The sequence below is a fragment of the Saccostrea echinata genome, unplaced genomic scaffold (assembly GCF_033153115.1).
Source record: "Saccostrea echinata isolate AGI-Se365-2 ecotype Australia unplaced genomic scaffold, CSIRO_AGI_Sech_v1 ptg000016l, whole genome shotgun sequence".
NCBI classification, from domain to species: domain Eukaryota; kingdom Metazoa; phylum Mollusca; class Bivalvia; order Ostreida; family Ostreidae; genus Saccostrea; species Saccostrea echinata.
Genome location: NW_026889765.1, coordinates 8152344 through 8170555, shown reverse-complemented (window position 1 = coordinate 8170555; position 18212 = coordinate 8152344). Strand labels below are relative to the sequence as shown.

The following is an 18212-nucleotide window of genomic DNA, read 5'->3' as shown; positions in this document are numbered from 1 at the left end:
TATTTCAGTTTCAAAAGCTCATGAAGTAATTACACTGTACTTCACACTTTTCACCCATGCATATTTGTATATTACGAAGAGGAAAAGTTTTAGGTCATAACTTTGTGAACTTTTCCAAACAGAAATACATTTTTAGTGAATGTTTAGTATAATACAATAACCGAAAAAGGCAATGATAAAGTAAAGGTTGCTTTTTTCTCTCTTTCTTCTTGGTTTTTATGTTCGCTTGCTTAAGGATATCATTGAAATTTCATGATATTTTTACATGTAACAACTTTTTTATCACCTTAAGGTACGATTTATTTAACATGCTAAATAAAATTAACAGTTTTACATTATTAACTATTATTTTGCAGTAAATCTTTTACTGTGTGGATGTCTTCTTACTGATATGGCCGAGACATCTGGTTCTTATACAGACAATTGTTCAGGTGAGAATATATTAAACGATATTCAATTTATAATAAAGAAAAAAAAAATATTGATTGATTGTTGAAGTCATCAATTTTATTTCATCCTTTTCATCATGTTAGACTGTACACTGAACGAAGGCGACCTTTTATCTGAAAGTGGAAATAATGAACGTGAGGGCAATTCAGGGGATGGAAATACGGGTATAATGTTTTTTAATTCATTGACAAAAATAAGCCTTATTAAAAATTTCTGATGATACCATTTTCTTGTCATTTATTAAAATACTTTAAGATATGTCACATTTCAGCTTTTGAAAATAGAAATTGATCCTATAATATCAACATTATCAATCTTAGACGGTTTGATTTTTTGCGCTGTGACTGGTTGGCAGGGGATGCTCACTCCTCCCTGGCACCTGATCCCCCCTCTAATTTTTTGGAGGTCCGCGGTTGCTCTGCTCCCGATTTATATTGTTTTAATGGGCTTTGAGATTGAATACTGTTCGTGTTCTCCATATTTCATTTTAAAAACACTTGAATTTAATAAATCAAACTATAGAATATTCAATTTGAAAATTACCCACAAATTTGATTACATATAAAGTTTTTGATAGACTATTTCTCAAATAGTATTTTATAAGGGAATACATTTAAGGAATGTTTTTAAGTTTTGTGTGGGTTATTGGTGTGTAAATCACACAGACTTGTCACGTACATGTAGGCATATTTCATGAAGCGCTAGCAAACACTCCTTATATTAACATTTTACCTGTTCAAAAGCACCAAAAATATAGGGTGAGTTAACCATGCATCGGATAGGTACCTTGCTTCGGACAACTTTAAGCAATAAACTTTCAGTGAACCTGAGTTTCCCCGTGTTTTTACTTGTTTCCGTCCTAAGGTGAAGATTTAAACTTTGTAATGATGCCGATTTTTATTTTCATGTTGTGATAAAAATACCACAAGAATGGCCTTGAGATTACGTCATATTTTGTATCATTAAAGGAGAGTAACCACACGGCGAGTAATAAAATATTAATTCATGTATTTTTAGGATGTTCATGTTCAGTAAGATTTCAGGCATAACACATGAATTTGATCACTTCATTCGAAAACGGTGAAGAAAAAAAAATATCCCAATATTGAGAAAAATGGGGGGGGGGGGGGTTACCGGCAATGTTCTTTCTATATTAGTAGCAAGCTGGTATATAGCCCTAACTCTCAAACATTTCTTAATTTCGAATTCTCTCAATCAAATTTCCATGCTCAAAATGTAAAGCACTTGCATTTAGCTTACACACAGAGATCTTTTCTTATATAGAAAAAATATACGTGCTACTTGTAAATTGTTTACAGTGTCATATACATGTAGGTCTGATAGTCCGGGTATTTGTTTAAATTTATTTTTTAAATGCATTTCACCATTTTTTAGCCTGCATTTATATAGAAACTACACGAGATTCAAATACAAAATAAACAAATAATAATTATGATGATTAAAATAATAAATAATAATAATGAATAACAGGAAAATACATGTACTGTAATTAAATTTTAGTGTTGAGGATTGATTCCATCCTGAAAAAGTTTCGCCCCGGCAAACATGGTGTAATACGCACTTCCCTTTGAGGTGCAAATTACGTGCGCACATACAACCCTTCAAGTTTTTGGCTAAGAAATTTACGATAATTTTTTTTCTATTACTTTTACGCTGACTCATTTTGATTGAATTTTAGTAGTTTAGTAACACTTTCAATATAAATTATTCCTTTCAATTGGTATTGTATTTAGTTTTTTTTTTCTAAGACACTACACATAATCACATCAGAATTTAGGCTGTCTTTTAATAATACGCAGTCTTAGTTCATACATGTACGAGGTTTACATACAGTAGCATGAACTTTGAATTAATCTACTAGATTCGTACCTGTAGACTATTTATGGAATTATTTTCAGAGAATTATACGGGAAACAACGTAACGCCGCCTTTGTGACGTAACTGACGTCATAATCAAATGTGCACAAAACATCCGCTCGAATCGTCGAAATTGTGTACCAAAATTGATGGCAAAAGCAAAATGCAATTTTTAGAGTTTTAAATAGACTTCAACGGAACGAGTCGGACCTAATTAAAATTTGTCTATGATTGATAATTTTACAGAAATTTTTAAAAACATTTACTTCAATTTTTGTATAATATTTTTTAGAGTTGTATTTTACTAGTATGTTTATTTCACCGTACATCGGATACAAATTAACCATGCATCGGACACTTTCCGATGCATGGGTAATGACTTCCATTTTCATATAAAACCCAAATGACAGCTGTTTTTACGGAAATAGAAAATAAAAACTCTAAATTTTCAGTGAAAATACAATTCTAAGTTATCGATTTATGACGACCAGAAGTGGACTCAATTTATTTCTTTAAACTAGATGATGATAACCCACGAGACAAAGGCACGAGTTACTATATTACTAGCATTGTAAAGCCTTTCTAAGGCGATGTGGTGCAATTAAAATCTCTTCACATTTGTGGATCGAAATAGTCATTCAAATTTAATTAGAAGGTTAATTTTTAAATAAAAGATAAAAATGTTTCGATAACAGTAATTTTAAAGCACCGAGATTAAGGTATGATATTTTTCTGGTTTAAATACATTATGTCCGATGCATGGTGAATATTGTCTAATCCATGGTGAATTCTGACCTATTTCGAAAACAATGCTTTTTAATGATATTTTCTCAATAAATAGCACACGATTGTGTCAAAAATTTACATTTTAATCACATAGCTCATGTTAAGTTCCATTTTGATGATATTCGGTCGGTAGCGATGTCGCAATTAAGAACTGGCTGAAGTGCGAGGGTGTCCGATGCATGGTAAATTCACTCTACTCGATGTTTGAATTATTCGCTGCCCTTTATCGTTACATTTTTATTAACGTATCTGTAGCTCATTGTGACGTCACTTTAGCGCGAGTTTCTCCGTGCATACTTCTACGCGTGAGTATACACGAAAATGGAATTCAAAATCAATTTCACAGTTGGCTTAGTAGAAAAACATAGCAAATGTAAATATCTGAGGATGTAAATAGTTGAATATAAAACGTAATATTCATCTACATACATGTAAGTTCATTATATATGTATGAACAGTGTTCGATATATGAAACTGTATTTTTCACCTCACTGAATCAATAAACAATTTATTCATTTATCTATATTCAGAAATTAAATCTTTTTAATAATGTTGATAAGACGGTGATGCTATCGATAACGACGATGATGATGATGACGATGATGATGATGATAAAGAGAATGTTGACGAGGACAACAATGATAATAAAGGTTTGTCAATCTTTATTATACAATCCTTCAGAATTCATTCAGAAAACAATAAGACTTATTTTTATCCCTGTTAGCATTGAGGTAATGAAGAATTTATACAATTTTTATCAGTTGCAGACCAATAATTATAAGATGAATTATTATTTATGCTTCATTGCGTTTATAATTGACATCGACATCAGACCAGTAAGATGCAAGTTTCTAAGTACCTCGTTTGTGTATATTCAATTGTCATCGGCCGCAGATCAATAAGATGACATTTTCTATGTGTTCTGTTTGAATATTCAATTGCCATCGGGCGCAAACCCAGAATAGAAATATTCAATGTGCCTCCTTTGATCCCTACGTCGGGGGTTCGATTCCACTGTGGGACGTGGAGACCTGTCCTTCGGATGAGACCGTATAAACCGAGGTCCCGTTACGCAGTAGGTGTTGGCACGAAGATCCCTCAATGGCCCTTAGTGCCGAGTATAGGTATAAATTTGCAGCCCTCCACCGCCAATGGTGGTGTTCCCAGATGAGTGAAAAATTCTTGAGAGGGACGTTAAACAACAAACAAAACAAACAAATCAATTATAATCTGCCGCAGACCAGTAAGATGAAATTTTCTGTGTTCCTTCTTTGAATGTTCAATTAACATCAGCTGCAGATCCATGAAATGAAATTCTGTATGTGTCTCGTTTGCACGTTAATTTGTCACTGGCTGCAGACCACTAATATGCAATTTTCTGTGCCTCATTTGTGTCTTCAATTGTATGATATCGGTGCCAAAATTTACTAGATTATAGATTTTTGCAAATGCTGGCACCTTGTAATGATCCCTTACATTGCTAAAACTGAAACATGCATTTAATTTATCTCTTTTACATGAAATCTGAAGATTTCAATTTACATTGTATTTGTAATTATAATCAAAAGCACCTTAAAGCTGGCAAAATATATATTTTACAACAAGATATAACATTAGTTGCAGCCCATATCTCTTTCAATCATTGATCAATTAATCTAGAGAATTTCAAAACATGGCATTAATTTTATGTTTTGACAGAAAAAGAATCTTCAACTGGAATTGTTGCTGGAGCCACCTTAGGAGGAGCTATATTGGTTTTTGTGCTTAGCTTCCTCTCTTTTATGTGCTATTTCCATATTCGGAACAAACAAAGCGGGTGAGTACTATCTATCATACTAGGTATAATAATCTAAAGAATTGTTGGGCTTATTTTATGAGGAAAACTTATTTCCTGCTATTTGAGTTGGATTAGCTAAAAAAAAAATAAATTAGATCGAAACCAGAATTTTTAAAATTCCCCATCTTTTTCCTGGATCCAAAAACGGAAAGTACACAATTTTTTATCAGGCAGATTTTATGTAAAAATATACCTTCAATCACTGCTTTTCTAAATTATTTTTATAAAATATAATCGACAAATATCTGATATTATAATTTAGCGCATCGAATGATTACTCTTCTAAGGCGTTATGCTCGATTGACTTGGATTGAAATGTTACCATGTGCATGATGTGCCCTGATCTTTATTGAAAAGGGCTAAGTTCACTTTATTCATAAAATGGCCCTGCCCATTAACCATTTAACTGAGCAGGACCCAAAGTCTCATTTCAAACTTCAGTATTAAGTAGAGATTTGGTGCTCATTTACCGTGAATTTGCATGCTGCTTTCAAAAAGCCATTAACTACTTTGCTTGCTAAAGGGTTTTCAAAACGTCAACGGTTAACCCGAAATGATAACTGTACATCATATAAATGTATATTTGCAAATGTCTATTTTTGTATGACAGTATTTCTAGTAGTTCAAAATTATAAAATAACTGTTAGGTTTCTGCATCTTCATGTGTTATTCATTGTCAATAAGAACTTAAATAATGTCTTTTATTGTTAAATCAGTGTATACTTCATAATGAAAATTCTCTAGATTAATATTCAAATCATCAATGTTACATGTAGGTCCAATAAGAGGAAAGCATATTGTACATATTTTCTTTGTGTACTTACATTGTAAAAATAAACTTGAAAAATGAACCTAGATTTGCTTTAATTTAAATGCAAACATATTTTGGTAAAGTAAATTCAAGTTAATTGACTTTTCTGCAAATTATGTCATTAAAGTCGGGATGGTCTCTTTTTTTAATATATATATATATATATATATATATATATATATATATATATATATATATATATATATATATATATATATATATATATATATATATATAAGGGCTCCTAATCATTGGCGTTTAAAATTTTTTAGTCGCCAAATTGGCGACCATTTTATTTGGCTTGGTGATGGTCAAATTACTAAACTATAAACATTTTCATTTTTTTAATAAAGAGCAAAGATATTTATAAGTAAACAATGGACATGTCTATATATATTGACTAATGTCAGTTTTTAAATTGGTGCCTGAGAAAAATTTACCTAGCAGCTAAAAATTTGCATTGGCGACTTTTTTTTCATAAGGAGCCAGTTGGCGGCTTAATTTTAGAGGTCACATAGAGGCCTGTATATATACATTCTATAAGCTTCATTATTCTAAGAACACTGTAGATATTATTTTTTACTTATAAATATTACTACGTGTTACTTGGGGTCATTGAATTGGCTTTCATTGGAGATCCACTTGTCAAAAGTACATGTCTTAAAATGTCAAGGAAATGATTTGTGTGTCCATTGAGTCCTTGAAAAAATTTCTCGTCAATCATGAATTATAAAATCACGGGGTATAGGTTAAGCTTCATTAATTTGATACTCTGATATAAGAGAGTTTACTCTTAATGAGAGAGATAACTCTTAATGACATTAATATCTATTATTTCTTTATAAATTTGTCAAGTTGAAGTGTCTTTTTTGTCCATTCCCCCCCCCCCCCCAAGCTATGCTATAATTGTTTGCATTTTAGTTAACAAATACATTTCTTTTGAAAAATCATAAGAGGCAAAGAAACATTTTGTATGAGTGAGCAGAGGGTTTATGAACCTTAATACAAAATATAACATCTGTATTATCAAGTTTTCAATTTTGCATTTACCATACCAGTCTAGTAAATTCAAATTATACAACAAATTATGATGATATGTGTTACATCAACATGCACGATATGGGTGTTAGGATTTTAGATCTCTGTATATAAATTTTCAAAAAAATAAAATCTAGAGGAAAATGAAGAGTTTTTTTTTTTTTTATTTTGGTAAGACACATTTTTTTAAATAATCTCTTTTCATTTCAGAAGGCAATCCGGTAAAAGCCAGCACCAAGTATATAATCCAGCGTACCAGACTGAAGGCATTTCCATTGACCAAATAGTTGTAGAAATCAAAAACAAAAACAGCGATGTTTATGAGGAAATAAACGAAGAAAAGGTAAAAGAAATATTCTATACAAAGTAATTATAAGTATTTGAAAAGAAGAATAGTTATTTGTATAATGAAAAAAAGAATGTCCATGCTAGTGACATCACAGATGCATATGATTCGATCACACATTACATGTAAGTTTTTTTATATGCATATAATTTCAGCAAAAATGTCCAAATGAATGTCGAGTCACGAATGCTGAAAGAGATAAAAAAGTTCATCAGGTTGAAGTAGAGAAAGTCGGTGAAAATCATTTGAATGAAACAGACAAAATATGTAGAGATAGAAGGGGGCCTTACGATCATATTAAACCAGGTCCATCTTCAGCAACGCCATCTGATGATTACGACAGAGCATTGAATTATGGAAAGAAAAATGAAAATCCAGAAGACGATCAAAAGGTTACTGTTGCTTGAGACTAAAACAGCAATGCCTAATAACGTTCAGTAAAACAACTTAATTAAAGTTGAAAGCTTAAGGCACCGGTTGCACTATGCTGGTACATATACAGGTCTTAATTCTTCTTATTAAAACTGACATAATTGTGTTTTATACACTGTTACAAGGTTCTGTTGAAAGCATTGTCGTCTACTACTGCAAAGTGCAGGAAACAGGTCAAGACTTCGAAGTGTTCTGCAGTATAAACATGCATATGTAATTTCGAGAGTTATTGTTGAATTTTTTTTTTATTTGACGAGATACAATCCAAATTTTGTGCAGGAATAGGAAAAAAGTACATATAAAGTTTTTTGAGCTTAGAGATGAGTACTCAGTCTTGTTGATTCAATTATATTATCATCTGAAATGCACCCCTCAGTTACCGCCGTCATGGTGGGCGGGACTTGTGCGAGGATCTGCGATCCGCCAATCAACATCTAGAAGATTTATTCCGAAAGATGCTTTAAATTTCTTATATAAACAGTTCATAGTTACATGTACTTACAAAATATATCAGTTTGCAATGAATAAAGACATGACATGTAGTAAGATCTCATTTCCAAGGCGGAGTACTTTTAGTCATAAAATGTAATTTATAAGATATGAAAATATAATTCGCTGGTATTTGAACAAAGCCATTTTTATAAGATACGCTCAAGTCATTCCCTGAATATGAACTGCAGATTTATGCTACATAAGTATATCAACGACCTTGATTACCCATGTATGGCTAGAATATTTAAAAAAAAAAAAAAATATGTTTGATAAACACAAATGGACCGAGAGTGGACATTACAGATGATAATGAGATTTTTTTCCTGCCTGTGACCTTGAATTTGAACAAATGACCTTGGATTAAGATCATGACACACCTTCTATAGTCATAAGCATTTTTTTTTTGGTCGTGTATCATCTTCAAATATTTCTCCACTATGGATCAGACATGAACATACACATTTTTTGCTAGAGACCTTGAAATTGCCCAAATGACTTAAATTAAGGTCACAAGCTTGGGTCATATGCAATCTTTGTATCAATTAGGAACTTTCAATGTTTCTCCATGCATTACAAGACATGCCCAGGAGAGGATTTTTTTTACAGTTTTGACAGTAACTTGAACTTTATGAAATGATCTTAGGTCAAGGTTATGATATAAACTCGGGTCATAAGTAATCTTTGAGGGAAAAATTAACTTCAATGATTGTATATTTGAAAGTTATGAGCCGGACACATTTTTCTAGTGACTTTGAACTTCAAAATGGCGATGATTTAAGGTGCTGCCATACTCTCAGGTCATAAACAACCTTAGTATTAAGCGAGTTTCCATTAAAAAATTAAAGCCTGAACAATACTGCAGGGACAGACGGAAAGACAGACAGACGGTCATAGATATAGACATGCATGGTGACTGATAGATATTGAAGCCGTCATATATAATTAAAACTTTGCAAATTTTGAAGTTTCTAACTTGTATTGTTAAAAAATTATGAGGAATACAGAGTTACAGAATGACAGATTTTTAGAAATGACAAAATTAAAACAATATGTTCCTTAATCCTCGATCTCGGGACATCAAAGGGAATGTTTCAGATCCTGCTCTTGTTTAAAAGGATTTATAAACGATTTCGTTTTGAAGGTCCATGAGATAATAAGCTTTGCATAATAAAAAAAAAATCCTAGGAAGATTCGAATGTGTATTATAAATTCAATTTGAAGTTTTTACCCCCTCCAGATTGATTAGGCATCAACAGTCTTGTTTGAAGTCAACATTTCGCAAGTTCTATGGTCCGATACAATGACCTGGTCAGCATATATAATCTATCATTAAGTTGAATGCTGACAGACGTTTTTTTTTTTTTTTTTTTTTTTCATTCTAATTGTTAGGCCATTATCTACACTCTGGATTGTCTACGGATTTTTCCGTTTTCCTGATCATGACAATGAGCAATACGGCGGGTGTGACCGGTCGACAGGGGATGCTTACTACTTCATGGCACCTGATCCGACCTCTGTTGCTTTTAAAGGTCCGTGTTTGCTCCTTTCCCGACTGTTATTGCTTCAATGGACTTTTGAGCTTGTTTTGTTCATTTTATTTGAACCAAAGAAATTACATGTCATGGGTATACAAAATATGTACATAAATATTTACACATAAGATTTGCACATGGTAAGTGTGGTATATACTATACATTATACAGCGTATTACTGTTCGTTATCTCCATATTTCATGTAGCTGTCAAGCGAGCGTTTTTAGAAAGTCAAATTTACAGCTGAACATGTACATGTACATGTATTACTGATTTTTAAGGTATTGCAGAAGTCTATCAAGCACTAAAAATGTGGGTTCAAAAGAAACTTCCTAGACCTGTGTTTCTAAAAATGATTATAATTGAAGTTGTTAATGCAAATTAATATAGGTAGGTTTAATTTGTATTACAACATGCAGTTTGCTTTAGTTGTAAAACTTACATTTTTGAAGTTCTATTATGTAGACCCGAGTCTGGTAAAATCCGAGAATTGAATGATTAAGCCGATACCCAGTTTACGTGATATATTTTATTTTTTTAAATACAAAATGCTGAAATATAGAAACTTAATATGCATGGTAGAAAAAAGTTAATACAATTTGAAAAAAAAACGTAGATAACATTTGTTTTATATATGTTAAGAAAAATAAAAATAGAAATTCAGAAAAAAAAATGTGAAAAAAATATTAAAACTGGATTTAAACAAAATTAACAGGTGGAACCAGCTATTTTTGTAACTCTCTCTCTCTCTCTCTCTCTCTCTCTCTCTCTCTCTCTCTCTCGTAATTCTATATACATGTATACACAATTTTGTTATAGAAAAGATAATGGACATTTTGTATAGAATGAATCGTGTTGAAAAAAATAAAATAATTTTAAAAAAAGGTTTCAGTTCTAACGTGCTTACCATTCATGTATATATTCTATTACACTTCATGAATAAGATAACTTCAGTATATGAAGCACGATTTAATAATTAACACATGTTATCTCCCTCTCACAACTAAATGAAACACCGATGAATTTTGTACGTAAAAAAAAAATGACAGAAAATATTCACAACACTCTCATAAAATCTGAATAACTTTGAACATGTTGCTCGTAGTACATCTATAAAATAAAATAAATGTTATTTCTAATGCCATGATGCATGAAATTCTTTACAATATTATGACCAACATATACATGTACATCCAAAATATGTATTGCAAGGTGAGTTACAATTATGCTATGGGGATTAAAATGTTTACCCAATTAAGTATTTCGAAAAGGCAAGTCATCGACATTGGATATAATCTTTCATCGCTACACTTTGAAGACTTTGGGCAAAAAGTTTTAAATTACATGTTCGTGTACATACGTATTGTTATATATGCATGGGTATATTTTTTTTATAATTAATACCATGCTTATATTAGCTTAATTATGCATATATACAAGCAATCTTACTGACAATTGTTAAAGACAAGAAATCTTTCTCATTTACAATTGTTCATCCGCTTACAACTTTATGATGTTGATCATCTTTAAAATATTGATTATATTTTATTCATTTTCATAACTAAGTCGAGATTTCATTAAATAAAGGTTAATTATTAATTAGGCTACAAGCTGCTAACAGTTGTGTGTTAGATTTTTAACTTGAATGAAAGAGCTCATAATACTTATGTTAAATACTATTCATGATTCATGCAAAAATATTGTTGCAGCAATGCAAAATTTATTGTAAATTCGTCCAAAATCATGGCATATTGGCATTAAAATTACTGCGTAGGTACAACAGGGGTGAACATTCTCTCACACATACCACAGGCCCTAACAACAGTTTCAAAAGTAGGGGGAGGGGGGCAACCTCCCAAAAAATCTGAAAAGCGAAAAAACTGGAAGGGGGGGGGGGAGGACTTCCCAAAATAAACTGACAAGCAAAAAAAGCTAAACTATCAAAATAATGGAATTTGCCAGTGCTCGACCTTACAGCAACAAAAGATGGGGGACCAGTATGTACAGGAAAATTTGCCATTAATCTGTACAAAAAGCACAAACATGTTCGCTTGACCACGTGGAGGAAAACAAAGTACAATCGATGAATGGAATGATTTTAACATAATCAAAACTTGCCATGGAATGATACACAGGGTATGTATGGAGGTACATTCAAGTCAAATATTAAATTGAAATAAGGCTTGTGACTTTCGTCTTTTTTTTCAATAAAATATCACACCAAAAAAAAAAAAAGAAAAAAAAAAAAAAGAAAAAGAAAAAAAACGATATTAAATACTGGTAATCAATGAAAATTTTCTTTAGAAAGTACTCTTACCAATGCCATAGTCAAACAGAAGCAATGTTATGAACAATATTTCACTCTAACTCAACAATTGTTCTCTATTTTGGTTGGAATTTTGTATTTATAAAATATACTTCTTGACATCTTGATCGGCGTGGGAGATTTTTATTGAAAGTACATGCAGGATTTATATGGTACCAAAAAATACGGAACCCAGCATCGTGAAGTTTTTTTAAGAGAATCAGTTGATTGGGTGAATCTCCCCAACCATGGAATTCTAAAAATAATTGTGACACGTCATGTAATTGGTTTGTATCAATCATATGAGGTACACTTGACCACTCTGCACCTTCAACGTCAGCCTTCAAGATGGAAATAGATGATGATTGATGATGCAAATCAGAACGGATTTTCTGAAGTGGAGCCACGTACCCATGACTGAATTTCGAATACTTGGTACCGATTCCTAATCGATAGAACCAAACCTTCGGTGCGTGCTGATGAGTTCCGAATGGTGTTGTAGGATCGAAAGCGTACACCTTACAATTGTAAGTTGCTGATACTTCATCGTCAAAAGATAAATCTGTGAACACTCCAAATGAATACACTAAACATGGATTTTTATACTGCATCATTCGATCATGACACACATCCCAACCCCCATCAGTGATTCTGCCAATTCTCAAGATATGCTGACAGAAAAACTGGGTAGTTTCGATATATTTGAAATACAAGTTGGCAATTTCATTACCTTTCATTTTTTGTATGGCTGCCACCGTTGGAAAATTGACTACTGCCGTGCCTTTAGTCTTATCTCTTAAGTTAGGTTGGACGAAATATATTGCATAACATTTATTAAATCTGTTAGTAGCACAATGAATTAGCCGATCAAACCATACTATCCTCAAGCCTTCATTGTATATCAATCTTAAGTGTTTTAATATTTGAATATATTCCTCAGTTTTTGTAACTTTTGGATCAAAATGGAGCTCGAGTAAGAGCTGTTTGACCTTCTTGATGGATTTGTCCTTGATCATAGTTTTGATAAACGCAAAATCCGAAGTCCTATTTATCGACATTGTGAATATATCTACTATCCTATCTCCTGTATTTGTCTTCTCCATCCATGACTTTAATGTTTCTGCAGTTGAAAATTGTGACCTGTGTACCTGACACTTGTATCGCGAAACCATGTCGGCTGAAAATGCGCTTTCTGGGAAAGCTTTGTTTGACAGAAAAACTATGCAATTTTGTTTGGGTATGTAAGCAGGATCAGCACAAATGTACCAACCATTACGTTTAACTTCGCCTGCACGATCCTTGAATGCACAGAATGTTTGAATAGTTGTGACGTAACGATGATACAAACAAGAAATGACATCATCAGAAAGCGAATTCAATTCATTGTCTCCTGGAAGTTTGAGCGGGAAATCTCCTTCTCCTATGTATTTATTTGGCAATGTCAACATGCAGTTTTTATCGTATCCTGGTGTGTATTTTGTTAGATATTTCTCGTATCTTTTAGAATCAGTAGGATCAAATACTGACTCTTGGTGGGACGAATTAACCGCTACAGGTTCTGGCTGCCTTAAGGAGTTGACGTTTATAAATGTGTTTTTCGTTGAGGGTCTGTTCATGTGAAAATACAACATTCCTATTCCAAAAAGTATACAAAAGGCAAGGACGAAATTGGACTTCTTCATACCGAACCTGAAATAATAAACTGAGATTAAGATTACCTGCATCATACATGTATGTGTTAAAGAAAACTATTTCTATTTTTTGTGATTATAGGAAACTTTAACAGTTCCTGTAAATAAACACATATGTCATAAATGTTTTTACCGTACACAAGATAATCAATAGAGCCCTAACCCCACCTGTAATCCCCAACCCCAATATCCCTGAACCTGGGGCCACAAATTTCTCAATTTCAGAAGAAGTTCTAATTTAATTTATCTGTTAAATACAAAGAAGCAGAAAAGAATTTTTTTCCTAAGAATTAATGCATTTTCACTATATTACATGTAATTAATCAATAGAGCCCTGCCCTACAGTAATACAAGAATCCCTGAACCAGGGGCCATGAGGTTCACAATTTTTGAAAGAGGCACCCTTGCTTATTATAACTATACACTTAGTTTGTATGCTTAATACCAAGGAGAAGAATTTCAAAGATATAAATGAATGCATTTTCATAAGAAAAATAATACAACTCCCCATCCCCTCGAACCCCAGACCTTAGGGCATTTTTTTTATATAATTATGGAAGAGGCATCCTTGGTCATCATAACAATGCACCTAGTTTATTTTATAAATATACAGGGAGACCAGAAAAGAAGATTTTTAAAACAAAATTCTGCACTTTCGCTATAGCCCCAAGGGCTACGAATTTCACAATTTTGGTAGAGGGCTTCTTGCTTATTACAATCATGCCAACAGTTTAACTGTTTGATGTTCAGAAGTAAAGAAGATTTCTAAAAATAGCACTTATTTTGATGTTTTTATCCCACCCCTCAGGCCCCGGGAGGCAGGGACCACAAAATTTACAATTTTTGTACCCCTTCATCCACTGATGCTAAATAAAAAATATTGGTTGAAATTGGTTCAGTGGTTAAAAAGAAAGAATCTGAATTTGTTCAAATATAACGACGTGCAATGCACGTCACAGGACGACGGACGAAAACAGATACAAGTAGCAATAGGTCACCTGAATGACTCAGCTGACCTACATGTAAAAAGACCTCTTGTCTCGTGCTATTACGTAAAGTGTATGCACTTAACATGAATTTTCTTTATACCGTCTGTGTGTGCAACACAACAGTGACATCCAGAGGCCCGTTTTACGAATGAATTTACGACTAACACAAAAATGTTATTTTCTAAATAACTTTATCTTTTACCTTAACATTGAAAATATTTTGTTTGTTTAACGTCCCTTCTAGAAATTTTCACTCATATTGAGACGTTGTCACTTGTCGGTGGAGGGCTGCAAATTTAGACCAGTACTTGGTACTTATGAGGAATCTTTTTCTTGCGTACTGCGACATGGGACCTCGGTTTATATTGCCTCATCAAAAGGACTAGTCTCCAAGTCAAGCAGTGGAAAATATGAAAATGGTTTTAATCTTTATGCAGGATATTTTTAATACATTCAGTAATTTGGTTAGATTCTACAATCATCTAAAGTTTTTGGTCTTAGTCGTAAGAAAAATGTAAAATAAGTGTTGCATTTTATTTCTAAACACACACATACACACACAAAGAGAGAGAGAGAGAGAGAGAGTAAATAGAAAATATACAACAAACATAAGTTCTGTCATTAGGCTAGGTATATTTATGAGTAATATCAAAATTAATACATGTACATGTATTCTATGTGATTGTTTCTTTCAGGAAGCAGCGATTTTAGAAAGATTTCTACCCTTCGAGTGTACTTCGGACCATTAACTGCATGGCAAGATTGGAAATATGCAGCTTTCTTAATTTCTATTTCATTTGATGAAAGGCAATGAAATTCGAAGCCAGCGTCTTAGAAAACATGAGACTGAAATTCTAGTTTGAAGTTAAATTTCAGTCCATGCACTTGGTGTCCGGAAGATGACATCTGCTTTAAATCAAACAATGTGATAGTTTTTTTATTGAAACATAAATATTGTAAAGATTTGGCTATGCTCTACCATGAGTACATTGTTGACAATGTTAACTGAATTAGATTTACAGGCCCGTGGGAAGCACTGTCTTTCAGTTGGGGGGGGGGGGGGGACACAACCAAATATTTTCAGTTGGGAGAGGGCACTATCATGTACAAATTCCTTGACAAGCGAGAAAAAGTTATCAGATGTAATTATATTGAAGAGGCACAAGCATAAAGAAGCAATAATGTACTATTAGTGCATGTACACTATACTACATGTATATATCTGCAACATTATTGGGGGGGGGGGGGGGGGCAGGACGGCCTCTTTATACGTGCACACTCACGGATACAGTTGTGGTGTTTAAAATGACACGCTCAACAATTTTGCATGAAGAAAAAAAAACGGTGTTTTTGTTGACATATATCATGTATAGATGAGTTTGTTTTTGTTGACTTTATGAGTTTCCATTCTCTGAATTTTTTATAAGGACGTGAGCAAGCATTCTCCGCGTAGGATCATGTACACACGCGTGCAAGCACGGTTTCCTTGTGGTGAATGTATAAACAATCGATAATAGAGAGATAACACACACAACTATAACGGACTATTTGTATAAGCTGATAAATTTTATTCATAAACAGGCACTTAATGTGCACACAATTAAATGTGGTTTATATGAAATGTAGCTTTGTAGCTTTCCCAATAAATCAAAGTCCACTATCCTAGCCTATAACGGATTTATAATATCAAAAATCATTTAAGTCGACAAATCAACCATGGCACTTACACAAAGTGATGGTCGGTAATGAGTAACAGCAACACTTACCAATATCACTAATACGACTGTCATGTTCCAAATAAAACACTAGTGAACATGCTGAAATGCCAAATGTGTAACGTCGTGCCACTCCATTTCGGCAGATAATGAAATACGGCATAGAATTATCGAGTATGCTTCCTATGTGAGTTAGAATGGTTAAATAATTGCTGTGTTAGAAGTTTGATACAGGAAGTAAAATGCTTGTGACTCTCACAGGAAGTTCGTAAGCTCTCTCTCTCTCTCTCTCTCTGAATTTTCAAAGCATGGTAGAAGACAGACAATTTTAAATTGCAAAAAGCATTTGGTTACGTTCCTTGTTTTAGAGGAGGCCTTTCCGTCGAACGTTATCAGAAAAAAAATACTCCAGATAACGACTTGTCTGTATTCCGGCAAGGAATTAAAACACGTTGTTGTTTAGGAATAAGTATAAGGATTTCAAAGCGTCAGGAAAGTTTTTTTTTCTTTTAAGTATTATTCTTTCACGACATGTTTTGCTTCGGAAATCACAATGTCGATAAATAGGACTTCGGAAAAGCAAGATTATTTCAATACCCATTGTTATCTATTTGTTATTATTTTATGATTTATAATATATTTTCAGTGTAATATCAATTAAAGAGTTTTTGTCATGCTTCTAATTTCTTAAAAAATTTAAACAATGATATTCTTTATCCATATTATTATCATTTTAGCTTGAAAACAGTCGTAATCAGGTGATAAATAAGGTCCCTCTCCACGAATTATAGATAGCATTTTACGTGGTACTGCTCTTTCTTTGGTATTACCCTTAAATACATCAGATATAACACAAAAGTGGATAATTTGCTGAAATATCATAGATGTCAATTCTCAAATTGCTCATACAATACAACCGTTACGAATGAATTTAGCCTTTCATAAATCAACTACATGTAATATATATATGGTATGGTGAAATGTCATCGACCATATTTTTTTGGTAATGGACGCTCAGACTTTGTATGAACCTCTCTCTAGCAGAGCGAAATTTGTAAGAAAATTTGCCGACAAGTCTCGAGGAAAGGGAGGAACAAGCCGATGACAACTCGGGATATCGAATAAATATTATGCAGTGACTGCTGTTTTGTGGTCAATACGATGATTTACCCACCTCGAGAATATAATATTTACCGAGTCCGAATGACGAGGTGAATATATTGTACTTCGAAGGTGGATAAATCATCATATTGACTGAATAAAAGCCAGTAATAATTGTTATATTATAGTTACGATTCAATGATTTAAAAAATCAATATTACAAACATTTAAGTGGCCCATGCCATCTTACTTACTTACATTTGCTTATTGTATATCCAATCGCAATGAGGGAAGCGGGGTTAAAATAAACATAACCAGTTATATTACCAAACTATAATAACTGCCAATACATTTGTAACTCAATTATCACTAAATTTTTACATGTGCGAACAGGTTTCATAGATGCAATAATTATATCAAGCCGTTTTGTAAACACAATAAGATCATAATTAACCGATTAATATGTTCTTCGCTTGAGCGGGATTGACCCATATGACGTAATTCGAATGGCGCCTGACATGTCGATATCTGCATAGAAATATGGATATTTCGAAATTTAGACTTTGATTCGCCGAAACACCTAGTAAATTTTAATTGATGATTTTATTAATCTTTGTTATATTACAAAAACGAGTCGTGATAAAAATTATTTAAATCCCTGACGGGGGCTAAACCGCATAAAATAGCCTAATTTTTACCAAACTAATGGATCCCCAAATAAGAGTATGCTTAAGGATACATAACACAAACAAACATTGGATTCCTGGATTGATATACATTTTTTGACTGATTTTGAATTGAAATGATAT

The 18212-nt window shown here is 32.8% G+C and overlaps 3 protein-coding genes across 3 annotated transcripts in view; 1 reads left to right on the top strand and 2 right to left on the bottom strand.

The window, feature by feature from the left end:
• The window catches only part of LOC133188391 (receptor-type tyrosine-protein phosphatase epsilon-like), a 334222-nt gene that overhangs the window by 164794 nt on the left and 151216 nt on the right, over positions 1–18212 (bottom strand). The window lies entirely within an intron of this gene.
• LOC133188394 (protein PFC0760c-like) lies at positions 363–7895 on the top strand. Its single transcript, XM_061323793.1, has 6 exons — positions 363–431; positions 534–614; positions 3675–3764; positions 4813–4930; positions 7011–7143; positions 7302–7895. The coding sequence occupies exons 1-6, from the start codon at positions 392–394 to the stop codon at positions 7551–7553; spliced, it is 714 nt and encodes a 237-aa protein (XP_061179777.1). The 5' UTR covers positions 363–391; the 3' UTR covers positions 7554–7895.
• On the bottom strand, positions 10150–16424 carry LOC133188392 (uncharacterized). The gene is made up of 2 exons (XM_061323792.1): positions 16354–16424; positions 10150–13596 (listed from the first exon to the last, which is right to left on the bottom strand). The coding sequence occupies exon 2, from the start codon at positions 13587–13589 to the stop codon at positions 11985–11987; it is 1605 nt and encodes a 534-aa protein (XP_061179776.1). The 5' UTR covers positions 13590–13596; positions 16354–16424; the 3' UTR covers positions 10150–11984.

Coding starts and splice junctions, on each gene's coding strand:
- LOC133188394 (XM_061323793.1), top strand. CDS start 392: ATGGCCGAGACATCTGGTTCTTATACAGACAATTGTTCAG. Junction 432..533: donor TTATACAGACAATTGTTCAG/GTGAGAATATAT, acceptor TCATCATGTTAG/ACTGTACACTGAACGAAGGC. Junction 3,765..4,812: donor GGACAACAATGATAATAAAG/GTTTGTCAATCT, acceptor ATGTTTTGACAG/AAAAAGAATCTTCAACTGGA.
- LOC133188392 (XM_061323792.1), bottom strand. CDS start 13,589: ATGAAGAAGTCCAATTTCGTCCTTGCCTTTTGTATACTTTTTGGAATA.